The following is a 12,085-nucleotide window of genomic DNA, read 5'->3' on the forward strand; positions in this document are numbered from 1 at the left end:
TTCATTATTTCTTCAAACCTTTTATATCATAGAGATGTGACTAGATTTCTTACTAAATTTGCACAATGGCATACTTTTAAATTAGAGATTATACTTAGAAGAATTGAAATGCCACCATTTTTGCCCTTTTTTTGTTGGTAAGAATTTTTTGTTCAAACAAGTCCTTAGTAATATCAATTGTGTAACGCCCTGCCAGGAAACATCGAAGGGATAAAACTAAAACACTAGATAAGAGTGCAAATATTTTTTTTTTAAAACTTTAATAAGTTTAATGATACATTGAGTTAACATTAAGTTTAGATTGCACAACAGAAGACTTAACACCTAAAGGGTTTCCCAACTTGGTTAACTAGGTCCACCACTAACATTACTTAACAATAAATAATGCAATTAAGTTGATTAAACTTAATAACATAATTACACTTAATCAATGGTTAATTCATCCAATAGTCTTAATTATAGAAAACATGATTAAGTTCATTCATTAAGAATCTAACCATTACATTACATCTAATATTCAAATGAAACATATGCATTACATTAAATTTCCATAAATACATTGTTTGCATCATAAGATAATAAATACATTGCATTTCACTAAAACACTAAGTTACAAAATCAGATAATATTACATTACAATTTACATCTTGCCATGAAGGCATACAACTTAAAAATTACAATTGACCATAAAAGGTCCATGATATACAAAGAATGATCCATGACACATGGGATCCAACTGGATAACAAAACGCTCGAATCCAAGCGCAATTGGTACACCTGTGAAGCCAACTCCGCAAGATGGGACGAACACACCCGATGGAAAGTGGCACTACCACCCAACCATGTGGCTCAAAAAGAACGACCCCATCGTGCTAGGAGATAGGAATAAGACCCACTAGCAACCTATAGGTATGCACACACACACGGTCGAACTCACAACATCGGATAAACACACATGAAGTAAAACTCGTAGAACATGACTCCACATCAAAATTAGATATAACCAACAAGACTACACACTAGTGACCATAAGGGAAGAGTGTCATCACATAGCTTGGTATAGTTACCCTGGCAGACCTCCATAGGTCTCGACCCCCATCTTGGGTTACCCTGGTAACCTCTCCCAAACCTTTGGCCCCATCCAAGTCTCATGTGGACCCAAACAATCATTTCGTGACGACAAGGTTGTTGGTTTGCCATTCCAGGCCTTCTCACTGCATCCTGAGTCTGTACTAGCACTCAACCATGAGCGAGGCATAATTATCTTACTTAGTGTTTCATCTACCAACCCCCCTGATGAATTATTAAGTTATCACTTATTTAGACAAACTTTCGATGGGTTACCCTGTAACCACTTTGGGCATGACCCCCAATCGAAAGCCACTCTCCCTTATGACACTTAACCAAATAATCAAACGAACTCCCCAAAACTAAGGTACACACATGAAAGAGTACACGGAGTTCAAAACAATAGAAAACCACTTGACCAAATCAACCCTCACACAAGGTTAACTAACTGACAAATCCTTGACAAGAAACAATCATAGCCATGAAGACAACCACATGACATTATTTGATACATTCGACAAAGGACTTGCAGTTTCGAAATATAGATGTGAATACAGTAAATTAAAACACGCAACTTTACTAATCTTGAATGACACTATTTTCCATTTCGTTTAAAATATAGTCGACCAAGGTTTTCTAATTCACCTATAATTCAAATTACATCATATAAATAAAATCACCATCTCACTACAAATTAAAACCAAAATTTCATTTATATAATTATATATATATTTGCTATACATATAAAAATATAAATTAACTTTTCTATTTATTAATCTATTATTCATATTTTTCCCAAAATAAAATAATCAATTCCATTTTTTTTTTCCAAAATAAAATATCGATTTAAATTTCCCAAAACATATATATTTTTTAATCACTTAAAAAAAATAAAACTACCATGAAGAGAAAAAATATAATAAAATAAAATAATTTAAAAATAAAAAATAAAAAATAAAACTATAACTATCCCCACGTGGCTTTTCACAGCCACGTGGGCCCCCATAAAAAGGGGTGGCGCTATGCAGTGCTGCCCTCACATTTGTGAGGGCGTTATGCAGTGCTGCCCTCACAAATGTGAGGCAATGCTCCCCACAACATGGGGGACAACGCTCCCCACCGTGGTGTGTGGAGTCAGCCCCAGGCACCACGAAATATATATATAAAACCACAACCCCTTCCTTGTAACCATAGAGAACTCATAAAAAATTCTGAGTAAAAAGAAATCACAGTTAAATTAAATTTTTAAATAATACTCTTTTAAAATCAAACCCCCAACAAAAGTAAACTCAGAAATTTTCTAAGTTAATAAATAAAGGATGAATATATATATTTTTTTGAAAACAATATTACTTCCAGGCAACCAAATCTGGCCAAATTTTGTCAGCATAACCCCATACAGGCTGAAATTCAACCAATTTTCAAACTTTTTCCAAATTAAAACCATGATATATAAATTAATTTTCTATTTTACAAACAAATGGAAAACTTCAAAAATGATTTTTTTTTCAAATACACAATGAACAACCATTCACAAAAATTCACAAACTAATTTTTCAACAAATAAGAAATGATTGGGGAAAAGAAATGAAACTAAAGGGATTTAAATGGTATCTTTCCCTTTCCAACAAAACTAAAAACAGTTTGCAACCAGATGAATTTAAAAACATAAAGATTTTCTTCAAATCAATAATCTTGGAAAACAGAGGTTATACAAACACCAACCTCAACAAGCTATCCTGGAAGTCAAGTTTGTAGAAGAGTAATCCAAAATTCCTCTTCTCAACCTCAATAAGCTATCCTGGAAGTCAAGTTGTAGAAGAGTAATCCAAAATTCCTCAAATCAAGTTGTAGAAGAGCAATCCAAAATTCCTCTTCTCAGCTAATTTTTCTTTCAAGCAAATCAAAACCCCAAAATTTTGTATGCAAATTCTCCTCCCTCATTCCTTGAATGCACACAGGTTAAATAGAAAAAATTTACCAAAAATATCCATTTTAGGTTAAAAAAATTTCAACCAATCAAAAACTTTTCTCATAAAGTCATAAAGTGCATTTCCAAAAATGTCTTTTTCCTCCAAATTTCATTTTTCCAATTAAATTAAAACTAAAATTTATATTTCAAAAAGTCAATGAGGAAGATATTTTCTTTTTCCAATTTCTATTTAATCTTTTCAAAATGCATACATATATTTAATTTTACAATTTAATACAACAATTAATCAAATTCCCTAATTTAATGCATTGAACAAATTGATTTAACAATTTATAATACTAAGGGGTCCCAATTAATTTTAATCATTTTATTTAAATATACAAATAAAACACATTAACTAATTAAACACTTTAAGCTTTAATAGTTAATTTCACAAACACATAACATGCAACTGAAGTAAACTAGATAAACACATGACCCGCATACCAGACATAGGGAACTGACAATGCTCGCGATTGAGCTTGGCTAGGGTTAACATGTAGGTCTTGCAACTATCTCTTCCACTTCCATCGGGTCAATAAGGTACGCTCAGACCTGTGAAGTCAGGTGGAGACGATACCCTGTACCTACACGGTACTTGTACCTGCAATTCCCTACATCAACAAACCAAATATGCATATATATACAACCACAGTAAACACATCGGTGGAGGAGAATCGTGACGTTCCCTGTCTCACCGAAGTGAATGAAAGAAAATCATCTCCTCGCACCTCATACACTTACAAACATGAAGCATGTATATAACGCATCGCACATAAATTAAATATGTTAGTCCATATCAGTAATCCCATAAAATAATATTTAACCATTATTAAAGGAAATAATGCGTAAACAACATACACTGAAACTTAAATCAAAGCATAACACATCATAGCATAATGTCTGAGCAAAATATCACGATATAATGTATCCACTAATATCCACTAAGAAAGTCAACTGAAGTCAAACATGAATCTAAAAAGTCCGATCGAGGAAGGGGTACTACAAATTGTGTTCACCGTAAATTCACAAAATTGTTGGGTGCAGTTTGTTGAGCTCAATATTGCCATGAATTAAGTCTGCGAATTGGTGCTTCGTGGGTGGAACTGGACAAAAACGGGCATCCCATCCACCTGAGCAGCTACAAGCAACTAAGTTTAGAGTCTTCATTATTGCAAACAAAGAACTAAAATTAATTAGATTTTGTGATTTTGAGTTGGACATTTGTGTATCTTTGTATCCTTTGTAAGCATTGTAGTCTAACCATATGTAGCATCTCATTCTACTTAACATTGTCCGAAAAAGAGAAATAACCTATTAAAAAGTCTAGCCTTATATTAATAATTGGAAAGTGTATTAAGATAATATGATATATAGTTTTATTGTATTTAGTTTAGTAATCAGGAGTTATATTATGTCATGATATTATATCAAAAATCTATAATGTTAATGTTTAGTGTTTAGATATTATATAAACTTAATAATGTTTAAAATATGTTTAATATTTTGATTAAAATTGATCATGAACTACATTATATCGTGATTATATCAAGCAATTATCAAAATTTCAATATATATTATTTATAATTATATATTTCACAATTCTAACACACACACATACACATGTATGTGTATATGGATATATGTATGTGTGTAATGATATTTTCAACTATTTATCTCTTTTGAAAAAAAATGGCATACTAATACCAAAACTCATCTCCCATGCTAGTATCAATCTAGTTTTCTAGTAAACATGCAAATTCAAATGCAAGCAAACAAAGTGATCTTGTACATGGCACACCTCCAACCTTCATTGGATCGCCAAAGTAATACCCTATGTGTTGTGGCTCAAGTTTACCATCCCATACAAACTCCCACCATTGGGATCAAAATTAACATCAACTATTTGATTCCACTTAACGCCACTTACAAAGCCACCACAACAAGTCCTCTCCCTTAACATCAACTATTTGATTCCACTTAACGCCACTTACAAAGCCACCAAAACAAGTCCTCTCCCTTGCCAATTGGACAACATCTTGGTTGGTTTCCACCATCTCAAACAGGCCAACATTGTTATGCGTCCTCTCAACATGGGGGTGCCCCCTTTATCAGCAAAATAAGTTTCCTCTCTTGGCCAGAGTAATACCTATGTATCATGGCTCAAGTTTCCCATACCATAAAAAGTCCCACCATTAAGGTCAACAACATCAACAATTTGATTACATTCCGTGGTGCCTTGCAAAGCCACTACAACTAGTCCTCCCCCTCAAGTAGTCCTCCCCCTTGCCAATTGTACAATATCTTCGTTGGTTGCCACTTTCTCAAACATGCCAACATTGTTATGCAACCTCTCAACAGCATGTTGAGCCCCTCTTCATGGGAAAAATAAGTTTCCTCTTTTGGCTCCTAAATCACAGTTGCATAAGGAAGGCAATGCTCTCACGAAAAGTAGGGTAACCCAAATGATTGAGATCCTCCTTAAAGTTCGAGCTTTATGCTTTTAGTTGCTTTATCTTTTTAATGATGTTATGATATTAAGATTTTGATATGCCTGATTCCTCTTTCAGGGAACAAAACTATTACTATGGTTGTTTCCTTTTGGTAACTGCTTGACAGTTAATACACGATTCCAAGGATCGACACATTTGCGTGGCTTTGAAATATGTGATCCTATTCCTTTTTCTATGGATCGGTTGTATTTATTTTCCTTTAAGTAATACATAAATTTATTCATAAAAAATAGGGTTCTTAAATAATCAATTTATTTTGGCCAAGCACAAAAGACTGGAGAGTCTACTCTGCCAAATTCAAAAGGGACTCAAACTTGGCCTCGTAGCCTTGTAGAGGTCAGTCTTTTGCACTAGGCCGGAGTTGATCCATTATAGGTTCATTATAAGCCAATTCAAGGTTTCCACCTTCAATAAATAGGCATAAAGTGAAAACGGGTAAAATAGGGAACATCTTACGAATGAATGGATATGTTTAAATCAGCTAATCACTACCTCAGCATGGTACAAGTGGCAAATTTGAAATTATGCATCATAGAGAATAGAAATTGAAAAAATGGCTATAAGTACGCTAATGAACTCCTCAACTGTGTACGACCAATGCAGTGATCATGCTCTACTAGTGTTTCCTAGGCACACACTGAAAAGATCATGCTTTAAAGAGAGAGGGATACTTCACACTGAAACACTTAAGTCATGAAGCAAAATGCAACCGACTACATATATGGACCTGCATATGCCCCTACCTTCTAGCAGGAGACTTGATGTAATATGATTCGTTCCATTAAAGCAGGAAGTGGAAATTGAGATTCACAACTGTGACATAACTTACCATCATCATCAGAGATGTGCTATTTATTTGTAGTTACATAGTGACCTAATTTCTTAATAGTGCTTTGAAAAAGATGTCCATACTCCGAACTGAACTAAACAAATTCAACACTTTGGAAAAAAGATTTTTGAATTGAGCGTTAGGCAAATGCTACTACACACAGAGTTGCCATGATGATGAAGGTATGCATGTTCTAAATGAAAGTCACATGTTGAGAGGTTGCATAACAAGGTAAATGAAAAACAATTCCCTTGTGGAATGCTTGCAGAAGGGGAGTGTCACGCTTAGCGGTATGCTAAACAACTACCTTTTCCTTTTTACCTTTTTCTTTCCAATTCACATATAATCTTTAACATCAAAATGTGGCATATTGCTTGAGCCTGGAGGGGGGAAACGTGTTTCCGTGGAACACTGAATTTGTCTAACCTAAAAATCCAGAGATATACATCAAATACAAAGAAATTACTTCCTGGCCCCTTAACCCATCTGCTGTTTCAAAAGATAGCAGAAAAACTTTCTAAGATCACAGCAGAAACCACAGAGACTAATTCCTAGATATGCCCGTGCAAAGAAACTCCAAAAATTACATATTTATGCAAGTTATATTTTAAGTAGTTCTAACAAAAGGAATTCCAAATATTTGCCCTAGCGTAAAATCAAATTTCAAAAAGTACAAATTTTAACGTGAAAGAATATGTCCAGGCAGAATGCAATGTTTTTAATAGCATCAAATTGTTAAAATGCGTTAGAGAATTCCATTGACATGGCTAACTGAAAGTGTAAATGGAATTCAACTGCTTGCTTTTATAGCATCACATTGTTAAAATGCATTAGAGAATTCCATTGACATGGCTAACTGAAAGTGTAAATGGGAAAAGTTCAGCACGCTATAAAAGAGAGTTTAAAAACGGAAAAAACTCAACTAATCAAATAATACTGAAATATTTGTAAAAATACGGAGAGAGTTTGTTACTACTATTTCATACCAAATATACTGCATAGAAATAGAAACAAACGTAAGACATAAAGGTAGAATTTGTTTGATACTACCAATTACAAATTCTACACTGTCTCAAGCCTAGACTCTCCAATTCTCAATCAAGTACTGATTTTCACTGGTACAGGTGATCATAGTACTATTTAATTTACACAGCTTTGACATGACAAGCTAAATGTCTAAACGGAATTCAATTAATTGGGTTTAAATTTGATCTTGGTCCTGGGATTTCCTCTGTATCAATACCCTATGTTGCATTAAATTTGATCTCTAGCCTCACACTAGATTTACATTAACTTATAATGTGAGCCAGTGAGAGATTGAGGAGTGTAAACTGCAGTTTTGGTGCCAGACAGCAAATTACCATGCAGTTTGTTCCCAGTTTTTACTTTGATGATTGAAAACCTCAATGAAAGAATCGGACTTTCAGCAAAACCCAGTAAACAAAAAAAATAAAACATGATTGGCATCCTGCAGTATAAACCCTGGAAAATTTAACTTACAGTTGATTTCAGTTCTTTGGGAGACATTCAATTATAGCTCCATGTGCAGACTCAAACAAAAGCTTCTAAAAAATATATTATGATAAAAAACAATAATCATGTGCATTCAGTTCATCTGGGCACATCTTTGGCTACAATTCCTTCCGTCAAATTATATAAACTGTATTTTCAGAAGAAAAGCCACATGGCTGCATGGATTTTGGTCATCAATCACTTATATTTTACATATCTTCTGAATCCAGTGCTTTGTCATGCAATAAGGAACAATTGTTTGGATGTTTCTGTAACATTCTCAAGAAAGAATAAATCTTATACAAATGTGGGACTTAGAGGTCCAGCCAATAGGCAATCATAACAATGAAAGACGATTGTTGTAGAAAAAGCACAACCACTCATCTGTAAGACGGCCCAGTTATTAATATTTCCCAAGCAAGCGACGTCCACGTGCATTAGCTCCCTTTACACGATAACTAAGCTCTGTAGCATCATCCCCAAGATGATCTATTGATTCATTTTGCCTGCAAAATTTTTAAGCACAACCCATATCATGTTTATTGGCATGACAAAGCAAACAAATCTGCCAAATTTTAACATAAGGCACCAAATGTTGACTTATGTTGCATGCAATAAAATTTGTACAAACCTCCCTATCTCGCTTCCCATGTCGATAGCCATTTCCTTCAACTGGTCCAGCACATTGCTCAAGTCTGAAAGAGCATCATCTTGCTTTGCCTTTTCTAACTGCATCCAAATAAATCCCATCAGTATTCTAATGCATTTGTTCAAAGAGCATTCATAACTGGTTACTAGTGCATCAATCACATACCTCTACCCGAGCCTGAGGGGTATCTGCAGCAAGAGGATAGGTTCTGGTTGAAGCCTTGCCCTTTGGGCTCTTGGCAATGCCTAATGCTGTCCTTTGTTCCATGTGCTTTGCTCTTCTTTTGAATGAATTATCTGAGATGCACCAGATCAAATTAAATACATCAATCTTGGAAATTTGTGAAAGTTCAAAAAGTTCCGAGTTATATTGAAGAAATGTCAAAAATCAAACATAAAAGCCAACTCCGATTGAAAGATACCTCGAGTAAGTAGAGGACCCGTTATTGTCCTAGTCTTATCAGGCTTCCATTTTCTGGAGAAAATCCCACCCAAGCTACCAAGAAGCTTTTCGCCCTGCATAATCATTAAACATATAATTCAGAAAAACAAGCAGGATGCTTCATGTTTGTGGCCAACCTCAAGAAGCAGGATATGTCCCCTTTTATATATCTAAATTACAAGAAGGTTTAAAGAGGAGATAAGAAAATTCATTAATATGCAGAATGGATCTCCTTATTCTTAGCATTTCCAAGGTTGCTAGTTGATCACGTTTGTGAAGGAAGAGAATATCAAACACGACAAGAATGAAGATAAAATACAGTCAAGATAAGATGAATCGTGTGCTATATGTTAAGGGTGTGGCTTAAGTGGTTAAAGCAATTGACTTATGTTGTTAAGATGCTCAGCTTACGTGGAGAATACTCAGTACCATAACTAGTCTGCCTAAGATACTCGATGGGTTAAGTACAATAGATATGTATGTGATGAGATTTGCTATTGTATATTTATGTAAATTAGCTTACGGCTTCCAAGTTTGCTTTTTTCGCTTTTTGTTTTGCCCTTGTATATTGTATAATATGTAGCATGACTACTATTTCCCTGCTCTCCATTTACAGTGTTGAACCTAATCTACATAACCTGCCCATGTTGACATGACCTACCTAATTCTGTAGTAGTACATTGATGGGTGACCTACTGGAAAAATGGCAAGGCCCATCAATTCTAAGAAAGATAGATACAATCCAACTGCTTCACCCGTGTGAAAATCTTCTAATGCAGTTAAGTGCCAAGCGTTGTCATTACCCATAAGAAAATGGGTTCCTAAAGACGTGACTGAAATATTGAATACTACATGTAGTTAATCCAAAAACATGATATCTAAACGTTAGCCTCGCATCAATTCACAATACCAATCATGCTCTTAACTTGATAATTCGTTCACCGAGCACAAATGAAAATTTTATTGCAAGGAGTTCCGAGCACTTACCGCACTAAGATCATGATCAATATTAAGCGCAATATTATGGGTCCGTGTAATCTGCTCGCCTTGTTGATGCAGTGCAACCAAGGTCTTGGAAGCATCTTCTTTGATATCCTCCGCAACCTTCAAACAATTATTCACAGTGGAAGTGGTCTCCTCGGCCTTGTAAACCGCATAGCCCTCCAACTCCTGCACAGACTGGTTTTCGAAACCCCCGCTCTCAGTAAAATCATTCTTATACCGTCTGCGCGTTGCATAATCGACAGAACCCCTCTGTTTCTCCTTCTCCCTCTCCTCGTCCGCAAATAAAAGATCCCTTTGTTGCAAATCAGAGTTGGGTACGGGAAAACCCTTGGAGGGAATCGAATCGGAAGCCTCAGGAGACAATGACCTGCTGGGCTTTTTGATCCTCATCTTGTGGGCCGAATTGATGCTCGTTTCTTTCAATTTCTCTGCAGTTTTGATAGCAGATTCGCCCACAGAGGCCGCCCGTTCTTTAACTTGGGACTTAAACCGGTCGCCCCTCTTTGGCCTCAAACCCTCGTTGCTAATACCATTATCATCGAGTTCCTTGAAACCCCTGCTCTGGGCATCTTTTGAGGTTCTGTGATTGTTATTATTGTAATTATCGAAGAGAGTGCCATTTTCAAGCTTGCTAGCGAGATTACCTTTTTTGGGCTTTTCTTCTACTTCATCGTCGCTGAAGGGGTTTCGATGAGCCGCGGAATCTCTGCGGGACTCGATCTGGGGACGTCTCGAAACTGGTTTCGAAGCCCCTTCATCTTCAAATGGATTTTTGTACTGTTTTTCTGGTGCAGCTCTGCGCGAAGTGGGTCTTCGATCCGCTTCGTCGTCCGAGTCAAAAGGATTGAACGACCCAGCATCCTTGGAAGGAGTTCTCCTCGCCATGAGCGGGTGTTTCAATTTTTGGGAGAAATTAAAAAACAGGACAGAAAACAAAAAATTAGCACCTGCTAAAGCAGAAGCGGGAATTGCAGGAAATAAAAAAAGCTGTATGAAACAAAGTAGGTACTGGAGAAAAACCCAGAGGGCTTAGACAGAAGGCAAAATCTGGATTCAAATTGATGTTTAGTGCATCTATATTGCACGTGTACGTGTCAGCCGACGCGTTAATAGGGCCTGGTCTAACACGCATTATGCGACCATGACTGAGTAAAATAAATAGAATTTGAAGCGGTCGACGAAAGAGAAGATGGATAAATTTTCAAAGAGCCGCAGAATGTTCCACTTACTGGCATAGAAATTCGAAGTTATCGTGCTATAAACGAAAAGAGAAAATTCAAACGGTAGCCCCATTATAGCTTGTCTTTAGCCAGCCACTTTGGAATAAAAGTAAAGGGAGCGGATCCTCCCAAAATGTTACCGTGTTGAAACCGTCGACGGAACTTTCTTCGTAACAAAGTCTAGAAAAGGAGAAGATATTTTAAGGATTTTACTTATAAATTAGATTGCGGCGGGGTCCACCCTGGTTAGGGAAGACTTATTGGTTTGTGGGGGATGATGTTGATGATATTGAGGTGAAGATGGATTGGTAAGGATACCTTTACTTTTAAAATGTGAAATGTTTGAAAAAATAATATATTTAAATTTTGAATAATTATTAATGAGTTTATTTCTTATTATAAAGAGTTTACTTATTAATAATATTTTTAATTGTGTAGTTAAAATATTGTCGAGGAGAAAGGTGTGTGTCTTTGACTTTTTTCATTTTTAATTTTTTTTTTCATGGATAACGGTTATATTATCTTGTATATTATAAAAGAGAAAATATTATGTCATCCAAAAAAATTGGTGGGTGGTGGAGGTTATATTCTAAGCCTATGTAAGGTCAAATTTGAATAACTAGACAAATTGTTTAAGCAGTGAGAGCTACTCAACAAGAGAGGAGGGGATCAAATTGACCTCATACATCAAAAGACTAAAGCCATTAGTGATTGGATCACAATTAGTAATTGTAGACACTTAAAAATGGTCAACGCTTGCGGAATCATACTTTAACATTTGCGCATTGCCTCATTTTAGGTTTTTGCGTTGCATTAACATTTCTCCTATGTCACGCACTTGGTCTTTATCATTTGCGAGCATCGAGTCCTTCTTTT

General features: G+C 35.6%; 1 protein-coding gene across 1 annotated transcript; it reads right to left on the reverse strand.

The window, feature by feature from the left end:
• Positions 1 to 7,933: 7,933 nt before the first annotated feature.
• Positions 7,934 to 11,265, reverse strand: LOC131076200 (SNAP25 homologous protein SNAP33). The gene is made up of 5 exons (XM_058013254.2): positions 9,972 to 11,265; positions 8,965 to 9,058; positions 8,709 to 8,839; positions 8,526 to 8,623; positions 7,934 to 8,400 (listed from the first exon to the last, which is right to left on the reverse strand). Exons 1-5 carry the CDS (start codon positions 10,872 to 10,874, stop codon positions 8,298 to 8,300), a joined length of 1,329 nt encoding a protein of 442 aa, XP_057869237.2. The 5' UTR covers positions 10,875 to 11,265; the 3' UTR covers positions 7,934 to 8,297.
• Between the last annotated feature and the right edge of the window lie 820 nt (positions 11,266 to 12,085).

Source organism: Cryptomeria japonica, chromosome 3, assembly GCF_030272615.1.
Source record: "Cryptomeria japonica chromosome 3, Sugi_1.0, whole genome shotgun sequence".
Lineage (NCBI taxonomy): Eukaryota > Viridiplantae > Streptophyta > Pinopsida > Cupressales > Cupressaceae > Cryptomeria > Cryptomeria japonica.

What these genes read in the sequence shown, in the direction of transcription:
- LOC131076200 (XM_058013254.2), bottom strand. Translation starts at nt 10,874, where the DNA reads ATGGCGAGGAGAACTCCTTCCAAGGATGCTGGGTCGTTCAATCCTTTT. An exon ending in TTGATCATGATCTTAGTGCG is followed by an intron (nt 9,059 to 9,971) that starts GTAAGTGCTCGG and finishes ATGATTATGCAG; the next exon opens with GGCGAAAAGCTTCTTGGTAG. An exon ending in CCCCTCAGGCTCGGGTAGAG is followed by an intron (nt 8,624 to 8,708) that starts GTATGTGATTGA and finishes ATTTGGATGCAG; the next exon opens with TTAGAAAAGGCAAAGCAAGA.